General features: G+C 39.2%; 1 protein-coding gene across 1 annotated transcript in view; it reads right to left on the reverse strand.

Moving 5' to 3' along the window:
* WNT2 (Wnt family member 2) overlaps window positions 1-18,119 on the reverse strand; it is a 110,431-nt gene that overhangs the window by 69,006 nt on the left and 23,306 nt on the right. Inside the window, exons 2-3 of the mRNA XM_075857128.1 lie at window positions 5,509-5,786; window positions 4,186-4,450 (exon numbers count right to left, since the gene is read on the reverse strand). Of these exons, the coding sequence (XP_075713243.1) occupies window positions 4,186-4,450; window positions 5,509-5,786 (543 nt within the window). The remainder of the gene's footprint in view (window positions 1-4,185; window positions 4,451-5,508; window positions 5,787-18,119) is intronic.

Raw genomic sequence — 18,119 nt, forward strand, 5'->3', positions numbered from 1 at the left:
TACAAACTGCAACCATATGTCAGTACAAGTATAAAATAAAGTTACTAAAAAGTTATTCTCCATCGGATTGGAAAAAAATCTTAATAAAGAAATGTCCATAAAAAAGTAATTATATCATAAAAAAATATATTTAATTGCCCATACAATACATAAAAACAAAAAACCTACACATATTAAGTATCTACACCACCAAAACAACCTGAATAATTAATTTAACAGGTTATTTACTCTGACACGTGAACGGGATAAGAAATAAACAGGAAAAAAATGGCAAAAAAGTTTTTTCTACACTTACGGTGCAAAAAATAAATGACACCGTTTTTTATTTGTACCCCAAACTGCACAGGAAAAAGAATCCAATTTCTCCCGCATAAAGCAAGGCCTCATATAGCCACGTCGATGAGAGAGGCATAAAACGAAAAAATAAAATTTAGTTGGTCATTCAGACCTTTTCAGGCCTGGTCATTAAGGGGTTAATTATTGCCTTTGTATCCAAGTTTCTTAGACATAGGCTTTGTAGGATATTAACCAATTTGCTCTAGGATTCATTTCCAAAGGTTGTCAGCACCACTGAGTTACAAAGCATGCCCTGCATTCTAAATTAATAAGGCAGAACAAAAAAAAAAGGAAAAACTTGAAATCAATAAATACTGTAAATTATAGGATACTAACCTATATTTTTTGGCATGACTCAAAAAGCAAAACAAAACTTTTTTTCCCCTTGATAATGAAATGGCTTAAGTGGTTTACCAAATGGGGTATCTTTTCCCTCTAGACTGACTTAACTACACGCCTAATGCACATACGTTTTTATATATATTTTAAATGTTGTATTGAGCATCCTGAAAAAATAACTGCCATATTTATTTTAATCTATCCAGTCTTATCCAGAGGCCCCAGCGCACAATCATCTAGTTGCTGAAATAGGACCACCATACAGTGTGACGTACTCCGGCAATTAACAGCTAGATCCTGTCCAAAATTGTGGGAGGGAAAGCAGCAGAATTTATTTAAAATATTTAACAGAAGGACTTGGCACCTAATACTTTACAGTTCATAAAAATGTACATATTCACAAAAGTCCACACCCTGTCTCCCACAAAAAGAAATATCTGTATAAATATCAGAAGAAATGTATCCTACCCAAAGCAATTCATGCTCTACTGACTTTGGAAAATCCACAGCCCAATGAATTAATGGTTTAGCATTTTATATTTACCATTGTTAAAGCAGAATTGTTACAATTCCTGAACATAGCATTGAACAAATAAGGAGAATAATAAAATAAGTGAAACAAATGGATCAAAAAGGTTTTTCAGGCTAAAAGCTTTTTAAAATTAAAACAACAATGATTTACTCACGTTTCAAATACCGACATTTCAATAGTGCCATGGTCTTCAACTAGTCTTTGTTTACAACGCTACAGTGATGATATGTCATCCCAACACATAACCGTGGTAGCCAATCACTGTCACTGCTGCGGCTGGTGATTGGCTGCCGTGGTCACATGCTAAGATGACACGTCATCACAGTAGCATTGGCAGGTAGGGACAACAGAGCTGATAGTGCAGGAGGAGCGGAGGGATTTGAAAGGTGAGGAGCGGGGGGATTTGAAAGGTGAGGAGCGGGGGGATTTGAAAGGTGAAGAGCGGGGGGATTTGAAAGGTGAGGAGCGGGGGGGATTTGAAAGGTGAGGAGCGGGGGGGATTTGAAAGGTAAGTAAATCATTATGTACTATTTTATCCCATATCTAGTTTACATGCAAAGTATTTTAAAGCCTAGAAAACAGGTTTACGTTAAAGAGATCTTCTTGCTGACAAGTGACTAAAGTATACAATTAGGTTTCCTTATGATTCATAAAATGCAGGAATATCCATGCATAAACAAGGAATAATGTGGCAGGTTCACATACCCACACAGGAATAAGATGTATTCTATTTATTTGTTAATTTATATGACCCCTTCTGTGCACGTAGCTAGCTGCACTCAAATGCCGGTTTCCCAGATATGCCACATGGTTGCTAATACACGGATACCATGTAACCTAAAAAAAAAATGTGTGTGAACATACTCTTACCCCCACAAACACCAAAAAAATGGGCCTATAATACCCCCCTTAGACAATACACAGGACACATACAACCCCCTACGTACAGCTCCCACTTCCCCATAGTACACAAAGCCTGAATAGGCCCCGGCACACAGGATCATCTGATCTCTCTCCCACCAACGTCACATAGAATCCAGACTCCCACTACCCAAAAAAGCACAAAGAGTATCTGAAACAATGTCTACCCTACCTTCCATAACAACACATGATCCTGAATCAGCCACTCACCAGCCCGGAGTTCAAGTGTTTCCAGGGTTGCAAATGGACCAGGGTCAAGAATCCCCCTCCTGCGGCTGTTCGGAGCGGACATACAATGTCAGAGCGGCCTCCAAGCAGCTGCATGAGGTATCTTATCCTTGTCTCTCCCTTAGGATGTATTGCAGAAAGTGCACTGTGCGTCGGCTGCTGGGTTGGAAGAGGAGAGCGGCCCATTGGGACACCAGCCCATCTGGCATTTGCCAAAATTGCCAGATGGGCAGTCCGGCCCTGGCTAGCAATGTTATCATGGGTCAAAGATCTCAGATAAAGATAGGTAATTGTTGGATACAATCGCAAAAAAATAGGCTCAAACAGAAATATTATAATATATTCAAACCACAAAGTTAAAAATGAAGCACTTCATATAAATCTTCGAATGACGTGATTTCTTTCAATGTGACCTTAAGTGAACAGTTAATACCAGACATACAATTGAAATTCAGAGAAAATAGCACAGTTTGAGACGAACATTATAAAATCAGGTTAAGTGCATCTTTGCTTATTTCATTCCTTAAGTGCACTCTCTACATCAGCTCATTCCATGTAAATCTGACATAGTGATCAATACATTTCAAGACCTGATATACAGAAAGATGTGTATCCTGAGAGTGAAGTCACCATAGTGTTATCTAACAATGGAAACCGCTATGTCCATTAGTGCCGATAAATACGTCAGATCTTCTGAACAGAAAACATTATTTTGTGTATACAAGGGGTTCATTAAAACTACATCCCCTGAGTAACAAGCATGACATCATAGTGGCCCATGGTGAATAGCAATTCTTACTTAATGTGAATGAACAATTTCATTTTGTCCTGGACATTACGGTGATATCATTTTTGTTGTCTGATGACGTAATCTGTTTATCATTTTTGAAAACATTTTTTTTTACATTTAAGAAACATATTTACTTAACTTTTGCCATAACTTCTGACAAACTTTACTATGAGTAAGGCACTGTCAGCGCTTTTGGGGCTCATCTTCAGCATGCACATTTAATGTGTATGCCCTAGACGTATGCAACTGTATGCCTATACAGTTGCATACACCTGCCATTGACTCCAAAAAAACTTACACAGTATGGTTTAACTTCTTCTTTGCTGGATCCCCTTGAAAAATTAGTTTACTACAGTCTTCAATGCAGTTAAATCAAAGGTATACCGATATATTCTTTTGGTATACATTTAGCCAATGAGTTTATGATACGTATATACATCAGGAAGTGCTCTTGACGTATACACTGAACGCACATGACAGACGTGATGTGAACAGAGCCTAAGGCTGGATTCACTCGAGCGTGAGCTTTTTGCGCGCGCAAAAGTTCCGTGCGTCATCAGAATATGGTGTGCGGCTGCGTGATTTTCTGGCAGCCGGCATCATGATGACACTCTGTTTTTATGTTTACAAACAGAAAAGCACGTGGTGCTTTTCTGTTTTCATTCATAGCTTTTACTACAGTAGCAAGCGGCACCCGGAAGTGCTCCCGTGTGCCGAGTGCGATTTGCACGCACCCATTGACTTCAATGGGTACGTGCAGCGCGAAACACGGGCAAATATAGGACATGTCATGTTTCACGCAGCGCACATACGCTGCGTGAAATTCACTGACAGTCTGAACGGCCCCCCCCCCATTAACATAGGACCGCGCGACGCACGTGAAAATCACACGCGTAGCACGGACATATTATACGTTCGTGTGAATAAGCCCTAGGAGTAAGTGGTAGAGCTCTATCAAAGTATTACTTTAATAACTCTACCCATTTATCTCCCATTATACACATTTTATGTGATTTATTTGTAGACTTGCAAAACTTACCAGCATCTCTGTCCCTGATACAGTAATCGGGTGAATTCTCAAAGTATACCAGGTCATTGGAAGTTGGTTTGTTAAACCTTTTATTTGCCACTGTAAAACCAGTACCATCTTGATTCATTACAACTTGTATGGCCCCATTGTATTTCTTTCGCAATAAGTCTCCAGATTTTCGAAGATCCCCCATTGTCAGCCAGCATGTCCTTAAAGTACAAGACCCACTCACTCCATGGCACTTGCATTCATGTGTCATAAACCTCTTTATAGCCTGCAGTGGGTAAACAGAATATGAGGCTATTTAGTTACTGAAGAAACCGTTATAGGTTGTAAACTGCATACAGTTGTTTTGTACATTTGCTACAAAATATTCCACATAAAACTCCCCAGATCAGAACAGTTTTTTAATCATGTTAGTTATTGTACTAGATGATCAATGATATGAGGCTATGTTCACATCATGTTTTTTTTTCTACATTTGACAAATAGATCAGGAAAAGCTCTGTGTAATGGATATATCATGAAAAGGGGTTATGGGATTTCATGACGTATCCATTAAACGGATACCATTATAGTCTGTGGGTGACGGATGCCACTGTTCGGCATCTGTTTAACGCATCCATTACCCATGGGCTATAATGGCTTCCATTTAAAGGATAAATCATGAATAGCTATTGAAATGCTCTTAACGTATTCGTTAAACAGATTGCTGTGCCAGATGCAATTACAGTGGCATCCGTCAAGAGTAAGTTACCATGTTAAAAAAACGCATGTTTAACGTATACATTCTTTTACTGGACTCTGCGGGATGGAATAACAGACTACTACGCTAGCGGGATGGAATAGCATAGACTACTACGCTAGCGGGATGGAATAGCATAGACTACTACGCTAGCGGGATGGAATAGCATAGACTACTACACTAGCGGGATCGAATAGCATAGACTACTACACTATTTCATACTTTTTTGTTGTTTACTGACGTATACCAGCCAGACGGAGGCAAAAAGGTCACTTTTCTGGCGTCCGTCTGACAGTGGAGCCCTCTGCACACATTTAGTGTACATTGGGAGCTTTCCCGACGTACAGGCTAAAAAATGTAAACAGTGCCTTTACAAAAAATGCTAGTCGTAATCTTTCTCCATGCAGCATTACGTAGACATAATGGTAGATGCAAGGAATGCTAAGACCCTTTAAAGGAATTTACGGCTTAATACCAACACAATTTTAAAAGGTATAAAGAACAAAACGGTCATTTCTAGGTTTGCCTTTGTAACCACCATTTTTGTTTATTTATTTAATGCCATAAGAAGTTAGTTAAATGAATACCTTTCTTCCAACTCTGTTGTTGTGAAGGTTCATTAGGGCTCTTGCATCCTTTCCTTTTCTCTCTCTCGAGTCCACAAATGCTCTAGCAAATCTGATACCATAGTCTATGTTATCACTGCAGCCACCCCAGTCAAAGCTGCCTCTGCTGTCCTTAGAAGAACCTTTTTTCTTTGGATCACAGGAACAAGACTTCAGTTCTCCTTGACTGCAAGCCCTCGTGATGGCAAACACTACTCCAGCAGAAGAGATGGCATAAACAAAAGCTGACTCACGGCTGCCTGAAAACATAGATAAAGAAAAAAAAAGTGCTTATTGTTATACGGCAAGCATTACTCACCGTCTTAAACCTCATACATTAGATTTATAGAAAAAATCCCTGTGTAGTCAGGTCAGGTAGTCAGGTGTTATTTTCTTTCATCTGCATCCTCTTCTACAATCTGTAGCATAGCATGAAGAGGGGGCAGAGGAACACATGACTGCCAGATCAGACTGCATTTAAGGTTTGTTGGTAGTCTGTAACCATGGAGACATACAGGAGCTGTAGACACAAAAGTCACTGAAGCAGTATAAATGGTTGCGTAGTTGCTTATGTTTTGATGTAGGACCAAAAGGTCCTGATAAGAGGACATTAACACTGTATTTGAAAAAAGAAAAAAAAAAAAAAAGAAGAAGAATTTAAAAATTTACTATTGCCTTCATTATACAAGTTTAGCAAGTTGGGTGACAAACCAAATTGTGTGAAACTTGATTAAAATGAAAGAGGAGCAAAAAGAAAAAAGGTTTTTTCACATTCTCTTTCAATGTAATTTGTTAATTTAATAATACTTAACCCAAAAATTAATGGAGCCCCAGCAATCTTACATTTGTCACCTACCATATGGATAGGTGATAAATGTGATTGGTGGGAAAACCCTTTAAGGTATCATTGAAACAATAAACTGCTGTATTGATGTATTGTGACTTTTGGTTGCTGTAGCTAAAACATTCTTTTTGCACCCCTTTTTTTCAAAATATGAAGGTGGATATATTGTATGTGTATTTGCCTTGACATAAAAAACAGTATTGATTGGTTACATGCAATTTATATCAGTTGAAATGTATCCCTGTAAAAGTATTTTTGGGTTTCACTAGATACAACAGAGACATACTCCTATTTGAATAACAATGAACAATGGCTATTTTCTGTTTGGCAAGTTATTCCTCACAATTGCACACGATGAATGGCCTCACAGGCTCTTGAAATGGGGTGGGTTTATGGAGAGCTTGTGCAGTTTGTAAATCAGTGTGTCGATTAGCTTTTAGGTATCACTTGACCCACAGCATGTTTAGGCTGGGGCTACCCCAGGGGTCTCAATCTCGGCCAGTTAAATGGGTCACACAGAAAAAAATTGAAGTTGACAGGCTGCATTACTATAACAATACTACATTTCTATAATAATACTACATTACTATAATAATAGCGCCAGTTTTAAACGTAATGGAAATTTGCGAGTTTACTCCACATGCTTATTTTAACAATCCAGTTTTCCAATGTAAGTGTCGCTAAATGCATTCTGGCTGTTCAGTTGGCAGCGTTTGGCAGACACAAAAATATGAAGATCGGGCAGCCCCTTTTTAAATAGTGCCACAGTGCCCTCTGTAGATAATGCCACATTGCCCTCTGTAGATAATGCCACAGTGCCCTCTGTAAATAATGCCACAGTGCCCTCTGTAGATAATGCCGCACACCCACCTGTAGATAATGTCAGTGCCCTCTGTAAATAATGCCACCCTCTAGATAATGTCACAGTGCTCTCTGTAGATAATGCCATAGTGCCCTATGTAGATAATGCCACACTGTCCTCTGTAAATAATGCCACAGTGCCCTCTGTAGATAGTGCCACACCCACATACCCTATAGATAGTGACACTGACACACACACACACACACACACACCTGTAGATAGCTCCATTGTGGTTCCCTCTAGGAGTGGAATCCCCAGCCAGAGTGTTGCCGATGATTTGGCCGGGGATTCCACTGTTGGAGGATCCCCTGATGTCACTGTCCATAGACGGTGATGTCAGGGGGTCCTCCAGGACCAGAATGTGATGTCAGGGGCAACCCCAGAGCTGGAGTCCCAGAGCAGAGCACTATTATAGGTTATGTTTCGGAACTCTGGGGAAGACCCTGACATCACTGTCCATATATTCGGTGAGTAACGAAGCCCCTGTCGTCGCTGTACATGTATGGACTGTGATGTCAGGGGCTTCCCCAGAGCCGGAGTCCCAGAGCAGAGTTTATACTAGTGCTCTGCCAGGGACTCCAGCTCTGCTCCTGACATCACTGTCCATATAGTATAAGCTCTGCTCTGGGACTCCGGCTCTGGGGAAGCCCTTGACATCACTGTCCATACATGGACAGTGACGACAGGGGCTTCGTTATTCAACGGCGCACTCCTCTTTTGGCCTGCTCTTTCCTCTCCTGAGGGAGCTACGGTGCCCTACGAGCTGCAGATGACAGCCTCAGGGGCCTGCGCGTTTGGACCCCTGGGCTAGACCGAGACATTTTATCTCTCGCTTAATAAAAATTAAAAAAAATTCCTTTCCATAGAAATGCACCGAGTGTCTTTGAAATCTCTTTAACCCCTTCAGGACCCAGCCTGTTTTGGCCTTCAGGACACAGACAATTTTTTCAAATCGGACGTGTGTTACTTTATGTGGTAATAACATCGGAATGCTTTTACCTAGCCAAGCGATTCTGAGATTGTTTTCTCGTGACATGTTGTACTTTATGTTGGTGAAAAAAAATTGGTCGATAATTTCGGTATTTATTTCTGAAAAACACCAACATTTCGAAAAAAAATTGCAAAAATTAGCATTTTTCTAAATTTAAACGTATCTGCTTGTAAAACAGATAGTAATACCACGCAAAATAGTTACTAGTTAACATTTCCCATATGTCTACTTTATGTTTGCATCGTTTTTTTAACGTCCTTTTACTTTTCTAGGATGTTACAAGGCTTAGAACTTTAGCAGCAATTTCTTATATTTGAAAGAAAATGTCAAAAGGCCATTTTTTTCAGGGACCAGTTCAGTTCTGAAGTGGCTTTGAGGGCCTTATATATTAGAAAATCCCCAGAAGTCACCCCATTTTTAAAACTGCACCCCTCAAGGTATTCGAATCAGCATTCACAAAGTGTTTTAACTCTATAGACGTTTCACAGAAATTGAAGCAAAGAAAATGTACAAATTTTATTTTTTTTGCTGAAATTCATGTCTAATACATTTTTTTTGTAACACAGAAGGTTTTACCCTAGAAATCCAACTCAATATTTTATTGCCCAGAATCTGCAGTTGCTAGAAATATCCCACATGTGGTCCTAGTGCGCTAATGGACTGAAACACCGGCCTCAGAAGCAAAATGCACCTAGTGGATTTTGGGCCTTCTTTTTTTTCGAATATATTTTAGGCACCTTGTCAGGTTTTAAGAGGTCTTGTGGTGCCAAAACAGTGGAAATACCCCAAAAGTTACCCCATTTTGGAAACTATCTAGGGGTATAGTTAGCATTTTGAGCACACAGGTTTTTCGCTAAATATATTGGAATTATTCTGTAAAAATGAAAATCTACTGTTCTTCAGAAAAAACTGAAATTTTTAATATTTACAAGGAATACTGAAGAAAATACACTGCTGATTGGCACCACAGCAGGGCTCAGAATGGAAGGAGCACCATTTGTATTTTGGAGCACGGAATTTGCTGGATTGGTTTTTGGTGCCATGTCGCGTTTGCAACTCCCTGGAGGGACCAAAACAGGGGAAACCCCCCAAAAGCTACCCCATTTTGGAAACTACACCTCCCAAGGAATTTATCTAGGGGAATAGTTAGCATTTTGACCACACAGGTTTTTCGCTAAATATATTGGAATTAGTCTGTAAAAATTAAAATCTACTGTTTTTCGATACAAGCATAGAAATTTTAAATTTTTACAAGGAATAAAGGAAAAAAAGAACCACAACATTTGTAAAGCATTTTCACCTGATTACGGCAATACCCCATATGTGGTAATAAACTGCTGATTGGACCCATGGCAGCGCTCAGAAGGGAAGGAGCGCCATTTGGATTTTGGAGCACGGATTTTGCTGGATTGGTTTTCGGTGCCATGTCGCGTTTGCAACGCCTTGGAGGGACCAAAACAGTGGAAACCTCCCAAGTTACCTCATTTTGGAAACACCGCTCAAGGAATTTTTCTAGGGGTATAGTGACCATTTAGACCCCACGGTTCTTTTGCAGAATTTAGTAGAATTAGGCCGCGAAAATGAATATCACAATTTTTTTTCCACTAAAATGTTGAATTTTCACAAGGGATAAAGGAGAAAAAAAAAACAAATAATTTTTGTAAAGCAATTTCTCCCGAGTACGGAAATACCCCACATGGGGTCATACATTTTTTTTTTCATTAGAAATGAATTAACCCTTTCAGGACTGATCCATTTTTTGCTTTCTTATTTTCGTTTTTCACTCCCCGCCTTCCAAGAGTCATAACTTTTTACTTTTTCCGTTAATAGAGTGGTGTGAGAGCTTATTTCTTGCGGGAGGAATTGTAGTTTCTATTGACATAATTTAAAGTGCCCAAAAATGTACTGGGAAACTGAAAAAAAAATATTTGCAGGGTTTTCGTTTTTACAGCTTTCGCCGTGCGGTAAAAATTAAAAAATTAAAACTTTCTGCGGCTCAATACAATTACGGTGATACCAAATTTATATAGTTTTTTTTATATTATACTACTTTTACAAAGAAAAATCTATTTGTTAAAATAAAAATTGTTTTGTTTCACCACATTCTGAGAGCCGTAACGTTTTTATTTTTCGGTTGATTGAGCGGTGGGACGTCTTATTTTTTGTGGGACGAGCTGTAGTTTTTATTGGTACCATCTTTTGGTACATAAAAAGTGAAAGTTTTATAAAAAAAATTTTGAGAGCTAAGGTGACAAAAAAAAACAGCGATTTTGGCGGTTTAAATTATTTTCGTTTTTTACAGTGTTCACCGTGTGAGTTAAATAATGGTATATTGTAATAGTTTGACCTTTTATGGACGTAGCGATACCAATTTTGTTTAATTTTTTACATTACTTTAGAAGAAAAATGGGAAAAGGTTTTTTTTTTTAACTTTAAACTTTTTTCTTTCTCACTACTAATAACTTTAATTCTTCTACACATTTTATTAGTCCCCTTAGGGGACTTGAACCAGCGATCAATGGATCACTGGTACAATATACTGCAACACTAATGTATTGCAGTATATTGTTATTTTTACAGGCTTCTGTAACCGCATGATCGCTGTTCCTGTCCGTTAGTCCTGAGTGTCAGCTGTAATACACAGATGACACCCGCAGCGTATGGAGCGGGCTCAACATGTGAGCCCGCTCTATACATCAATCCCCGCACCATGACGTGCTATTAAGTCATAGTGCGCAAAGGGGTTAAGGCACAGCGGATGGTGTGAATATTGCAATTTTCCACTGGTATGCCATTTTAGTGCATAATATGTTGTGCCCAGTTTGTGCCACTGAAGACAAATACCTCATAAAACGTTAAGCGGGTTCTCTCGGGTATGGAGGTGCCATATATGTGGGCACAAACTGCTGTTTAAGCACGCTGCAGGGCTCGGAAGGGAGGGACGCCATTTTGCTTTTGGAGCACAGATTTTGCTTGGTAATAGTTGTTTGAGGTATTGCTGGTATTTCAGTTTATAATGTAGGGGTGTATGTAAGCTGTGCGGGGTACATCAGGGCATAATAAGAGTGTATAATAATGCGGTAAATAAATAATAATTCATAGATGTGTGGCCAGTATCGCACTGATAAATGGCGCCCGATCTTATCCGATTTTGGAGCACACTGCACATTTTGCATCGTCATATTCTGAGAGCCAGAACTATTTTATTTTTTCACCACCGGAGCTGTGTGAGGGCTTATTTGTTGCCGGACAATCTGTACTTCCTATTGGTACCATTTTGGGGTACATGTGATATTTTGATCACTTTTTATTCAATTTTGTTGCAAGCCGGGTGACCAAAAACAAGCAATTCTGACAATGTTTTTTAGTTTATTTTTTGCGGCGTTCACCATGTGCTATAAATGTCAGTTTTACTTTATTTTGCGGGTCGGTATGATTACGGCGATATCATATGTATATAGGTTTTTTTTATGTTTTGCAGCGTTTGCGCAATAAAATCACTTTTTTATAAAATAATTTATTTTCTGTGTCACCATATTCTGAGAGCCAGAACTTTTTTATTTTTTAGTCAAAAAAGCTGTTTAAGGGCTTGTTTTCTGTGGGACGGGTTGTAGATTTTATTGGTACTATTTTCGGGTATATGCGACTTTTTGATCACTTTTTAATTCTCTATTTTGGGAGGGGGGGGTAACCAAAAAAATAGCAATTCTGGTGTCGTTTTTTATAGATTTTTTTTTGGGGTGTTCATGGTGCGGTTAGGGGGTCGTTACGAACGCGGTGATACCAGATATGTGTACTTTTTTTTAACATGTTCCTTTTTTTCCTATAATGAAAGTCTTATTATAGGAAAAAAAGCATTTTTTATTTATATAACTTATAACTTTTATTTTTACACTTTTTTAAAACATTTTTAGTACTTTTTTTTACTTGTCCCACTAGGGGACATTTAGACTTGCAGCTTTGATCGCTGCTAGAGTACATTACACTACCAACTGTCATTGTGACGTGACAGTTGCACTCCTCCGAGGCTTCCGTACATGGCAACCCGGAGGTCATTGTCTGGCCTCCGATTGCCACGACAAGAATCGGCAGCCCCCACAATCACTTAGTGGGGGCTGCTGATGTGCTTCAAACCCCCTAAATGTGGCGATCGCAATCGGTCGCCGCATTTATGGGGTTAATTGCCAAAATCAGCGTCGATGGACCGCTGAACGGCAAGACTTGAGTGTCAGCTGTCGCGGACAGCTGACCTCCCAGTTCCCAGACACTGTCCGTTAAGACAGTGTGCGCCGGGAACCGCTCCGCAACTGTACGTCCTGGTGCGGGAAGCAAGCCCTCTGCAGGACGTACAGTTGTGGCGCAGCGCGTGAAAAGGTTAAAATCGCTCCGGTTAAGCGAATCGCTAGTGAATTCTTTTTTTAGTTGCTACATGCAGTGACTTCTGAACAATTTTAAAAATTAGTAGCTGCATTTTTTCTCCATAGACGAACATGAAAATCGCTTGGAAATCTGTAATTAAAGGTTTTGATTACTCTACAGGAAAGTCTAACACAAAAAGTCTGTGTGTAGCTCTAGTCATACAAGTAGGAAGTCACTGAGATGGTGACAGATTCTCTTTAAATAAGAAATGAAATAGGTTTCCAATAGTTTACCTGTGTCCTTATAAAATATTCAATATTCTGGAAATAAAATTTGAATTTCTAAAGAAATTATACAATCTGATGAAAAGGAGTTGAGATATTGCTTTATCTTCACAGAAAATGGGATTTGGTGACATGTAAATTTTCAGACCATAATTGAATTCTGCACCTCATTTTCGATTTGAGGATTTGGGTGTCTGGACTGGCCAAGGAAAATGCAAAGTCACTCCAGATACAGTTGGGTGGAGAAAAGGATTACATTTTGTATACACGATCTGGAAACCAGTATATTTAAAACACTATCCAAGCATTCAATATGACGTAATACCCAAAACCGTGATTTAAATGGCCAAAAAGGCTTTTTATTAAAAAATATCTAAACAGACCGTTATCAGGGACCTTTTACAGTCTCTGCAGTTCCGTAAAAGTTTTTAGTTGTGCATTATTAAATAAATGTGATATCCTTGTGATGTGATGCTTTTTCCAAAACAAGTCCAGGAGGCCGTCAAACTCACGAACATTCCTATTGTCCCATAAAGGAGTGACTTCAATAAAGGTATTAATTTTTTCAATGAGTTTTCAATGAGTTTGACAAAAATCCCAGACCCGCTGCTGGTCATCATAAATAGGCCCAAGTCCCAAATCAAGAGAATTCAGAACCCCGGCTTCTAGAGCTTCAAATATATTAGACCATTTGTTCTCTAGTGTTTTCAACAAAAATCTATTAGCCCCCAGGCCCTTCCAGTCCTGGAACTGTTGGAACTCAGAAGCTAAAAAGTACTTTCTCCAATCAGGAAGCGCAAAGCCCCCTTTGGTTACTGGTTGGGTAAGAGCAGAGTATTTATTGCAATTTTTTTTCCCATTCCAAATTAGGTAAATTGAGATAGCTTCTAGAGTTTGAATTTTTTCCCCAGTAACCAAATCGCTCGGTTGGAGAAAAAATTCCATATTTTAAGTAACTTATTCCATGATTTAACTCTCCTCCCCAAAAATGCAAACAGAGGAATTATATTCAGTGTAATATAGTCAGCAAGGTCCCTAGAAATTTTTATGACTAAATATTCAAACACCTTAACAGAGTTCAAGGAGGAAATGTGATTGGGGTTAACCTCAGCCAAGATATTTAACCCCTTCCCGCACCTTGGCATAAATGCACGTCCAGGTGAGCAGTAACTTCGCGCACCTGGGCGTGCAGTTACGTCCGCGCTTTAACAGTTAACCGCCGCGCGGCGCTACACCGCAGCGGCGGTTAACTGTGCAGGGTGTCAGCCCTGCTCTCCCCGTTGCCGATCAGCGGCCTGTCGCCGCTGAAATCGGCAATTAACCCCTTAGATGCGGTGGTTGATTGCGATCACCACATCGAAGAGGTTTACAGCGGATCGGCAGCCCCCCACATGTATTTGCGGGGGCTGGCGATCCTTATCATGGCAACCAGAGGCCAGACAATGACCTCCGGGTTGCCATGTACGGAAGCCTCGGAGGATCAGCCTCTGGCCGGTCCTCCGATGCTTCCTCTCAGTGTGACTGTCCCGTCACAATGACAGTTAGAACAGATTACACTACGTGTGTAGTGTAATGTGTTCCAGCAGCGATCAGAGCTGCAAGTCTAAGTGTCCCCTAGTGGGACAAGTAAAAAAAAGTAAAAAAAAAATAAAAATGTTTTGAAAAAGTGTAAAAATAAAAGTTAGAAGTGACATAAACAAAGAATGCTTTTTTTCCTATAATAATCCTATAATAAGTCTTTTATTATAGGACAAAAATGAACACGTTAAAAAAAGTACACATATTTGGTATCGCCGCGTTCGTAACAACCCCAGCTATAAAACTGTAATATTATTTTTCCCGCACGGTGAACACCACGAAAAAAATAAACGAAAAACAGTGCCCGAATCACCATTTTTTTGGTTACCAACCCTCCCAAAATATACAATAAAAAGTGATCAAAAAGTCGCATGTACGCCAAAATGGTACCAATACAAACTACACCCCGTCCCGCAAAAAACAAGCCCTTACACTGCTTTTTTGACTGAAAAATAAAAACGTTATGGCTATCAGAATATGGTGACACAAAAAATTATTTATTTTATAAAGAAGTGATTTTATTGCACAAACGCTGCAAAACATAAAAAAATTATATACATATGGTATCGCTGTAATCGTATCGACCCGCAGAATAAAGTATAATGGTCATTTATAGCCCAGGGTGAAGGCCATATGAATAAAAAACATTGTCAGAATTGATGGTTTTTGGTCACCTTGCTTGCCAAAAAATGGAATAAAACGTGATAAAAAAAAATTCTCGTACCCCAAAATGGTACCAATGACAACCTACAGATTGTCCCACAAAGAATAAGCCCTCACACAGCTCCGGTGGTGAAAAAATAAAAAAGTTCTGGCTCCCAGAATATGGCGATGCAAAATGTGCAGTGTCCAAAAGCGGATAAGATCGGGCGCCATTTATCAGTGCGACACCGGCCACATATCTGCGGATTATTATTTATTTACCGCATTATTATACCCTCTTATTATACCCTGATGTACCCCGCACCGATAACATGTACCCTGATGTACCCCGCACAGATAACATATGCCCCCACATTATAAACTGAAACACCAGTAAAACCCCAAACAGAACTACTACCAAGCTACATCTGCGCCCCAAAAGCCAAATGGCGTCCCTCCCTTCTGAGCCCTGCAGCCTACCCAAACACCAGTTTACGTCCACTGATATGGCATCGCCATACCCGGCAGAACCCGGTTAATATTTTATGAGGTATTTGTCTTCAGTGGCACAAACTGGGCATAACATGTAGTACACTAAAATGGCATATGAGTGGAAAATTGTAATTTTCACTCCGCACCATGCGCTGCGCATTAACCCCTTCGCGCACCACAACATAGCATATCGTAGTGTGGGGGGTGATGTATGGAGCGTGAAAAATAAAGAATTAAAAACTGCAAAATCGCTGTTTTTTTGGTCACCTTGGCTCTACCTAAAAATTTAATAAAAAGTGTTCAAAAAGTTGTATATACCAAAAAATTGTACCAATAAAAACGAACGCTTGTCCCTCAATAAATAAACCCTCATACCGCTCTATTGACTGAAAAATAAAAAAGTTATGGCTCTTGGAACGCGGGGAGAGAAAAACTAAAAAGGAAAAGAAAAAAATGGATCAGTCCAGAAAGGGTTAATTACTTTCTAATGAAAAACCATTTATGACCACACGTGGGGTATTGCCGTACTCGGGAGAAATTGCTTTACAAATGTTGGGCAGCTTTTTCCCCCTTTATCCTTTGTGAAATTGAAAAAAATGCAACATTTTAGTGGAAGAAATGTTGATATTCATTTTCATGGCCTAATTCTAATAAATCCTGCAAAAGACTTGTGGGGTCTAAATGCCCACTATATCCCTAGATAGATTCTTTAAGTGGTGTAATTTCCACTTTTGGGGGGTTTCCACTGTTTTGGCCTCTCAGGGGCTTTGTAAATGCGACATGGCACCCAAAAACCATTTCAGCTAAATTTGAGCTCCAAAAGCCAAATAGCGCTCCTTCCCTTCTAAGCCTTGCTGTGGGTCCAAACAGCAGTTTATTACCACATATGGCATATTTCCGTAATCGGGAGAAATTGTTTTACAAATGTTGGGGTGCTTTTTCTCCTTTATTCCTTGTAAAAATTAAAAATGGCTACCTTTTTTCAGAAAAAAAGTCGATTTTTACCTTTACAGAATAATTCCAATGAATTCAGCAAAACAACCGTGGGGTCAAAATGCTAACTTTACCCCTAGAAAAATTCCTTGATGAGTGTAGTTTCCAAAATGGGGTCACTTTCCGGGGGTTTCCACTATTTTGTTCCCTCCAGTGCATTTCAAACGCGACATGGCACTGAAAACGATTTCAGGAAAATCTGAATTTCAAAATCCAAATGGGGCTCCTTCCCTTCTGAGTCATGCTGTGGGTCCAAACAGCAGTTTATTACCACATATGGGGTATTGCTATAATCAGGAGAAATTGCTTTACAAATGTTGGGGTGTTTTTTCTCTTTTATTCCTTGAAAAAATTAAACATTTCTACGTTTTTTCAGAAAAAAAGTAGATTTTCATCTTCACAAACTAATTCAAATAAATTTAGCAAAATAACTGTGGGTTAAAAATGCTAACTATACCCCTAGATAAATTCCCTGAGGGGTGTAGTTTCCAAAATGAGGTCACTTTTGAGGGTCTTTATTGTTTTGGCCCCACAAGACCTCTTCAAACCTGACCTGGTGCCTAAAATATATGCTAAAAAAAAAGGAGGTCCCAAAATCCACTAGGTGCTCCTTTGCTTCTGAGGCCTGTGTTTCAGTCCATGACTGCACTAGGGCCACATGTGGCATTTCGAAAAACTGCAGAATCTGGGCAATAAATAATAAGTTACATTTCTCGGGTAAAACCTTCTGCGATATAGAATTTTTTTTATTAGAAATGAATTTTGTAAAAAAAAAAATGAAATTTGTAACTTTCACCTCTACTTTGCTTTAATTCCTGTGAAATGCCTAAAGGGTTAATACACTTTCTGAATGCTGTTTTGAATACTTTGAGGGGTGCAGTTTTCAAAATGGGGTGATTTATGGGGACTTTCTAATATATAAGGTCCTCAAAGCCACTTCAGAACTGAACTGGTCCTTCTAAAAATCGCCTTTTGAAATTTTCTTGAAAATATGAGAAATCGCTGCTAAAGTTCTAAGTCTTGTAACGTCCTAGAAAAATAAAAGAATGTTCAAAAAACGATGCCAAACTAAAGTAGACATATGGGAAATGTTAGCTAGTAACTATTTTGTGTGGTATTACTATCTGTTTTACAAGCAGATACATTTAAATTTAGAAAAATGCTAATTTTTGCACATTTTCTCCAAATCTTAGTGTTTTTTACAAATAAATATTGAATTTATCAACCAAATTTTTTCACTAACATAAAGTACAATATGTCACGAGAAAACAATCTCAGAATCGCTTGGATAGGTAAAAGCATTCCGGAGTTATTACCACATAGGGTATGTTCACACGGCCTATTTACGGACGTAAATCGGGCGTTTTTGCCCCGAATTACACCCGAAAATAGCGCCTCAATAGCGCTGACAAACATCTGCCCATTGAAAGTTCACACGAGGCGTATATTTACGTGCCGCTGTCAAATGACGGCGCGTAAATAGACGCCCGCGTCAAAGAAGTGACCTGTCACTTCTTTGGCCGTAATTGGAGCCGTTACTCATTGACT

This window comes from Rhinoderma darwinii, chromosome 3, assembly GCF_050947455.1.
Source record: "Rhinoderma darwinii isolate aRhiDar2 chromosome 3, aRhiDar2.hap1, whole genome shotgun sequence".
Lineage (NCBI taxonomy): Eukaryota > Metazoa > Chordata > Amphibia > Anura > Rhinodermatidae > Rhinoderma > Rhinoderma darwinii.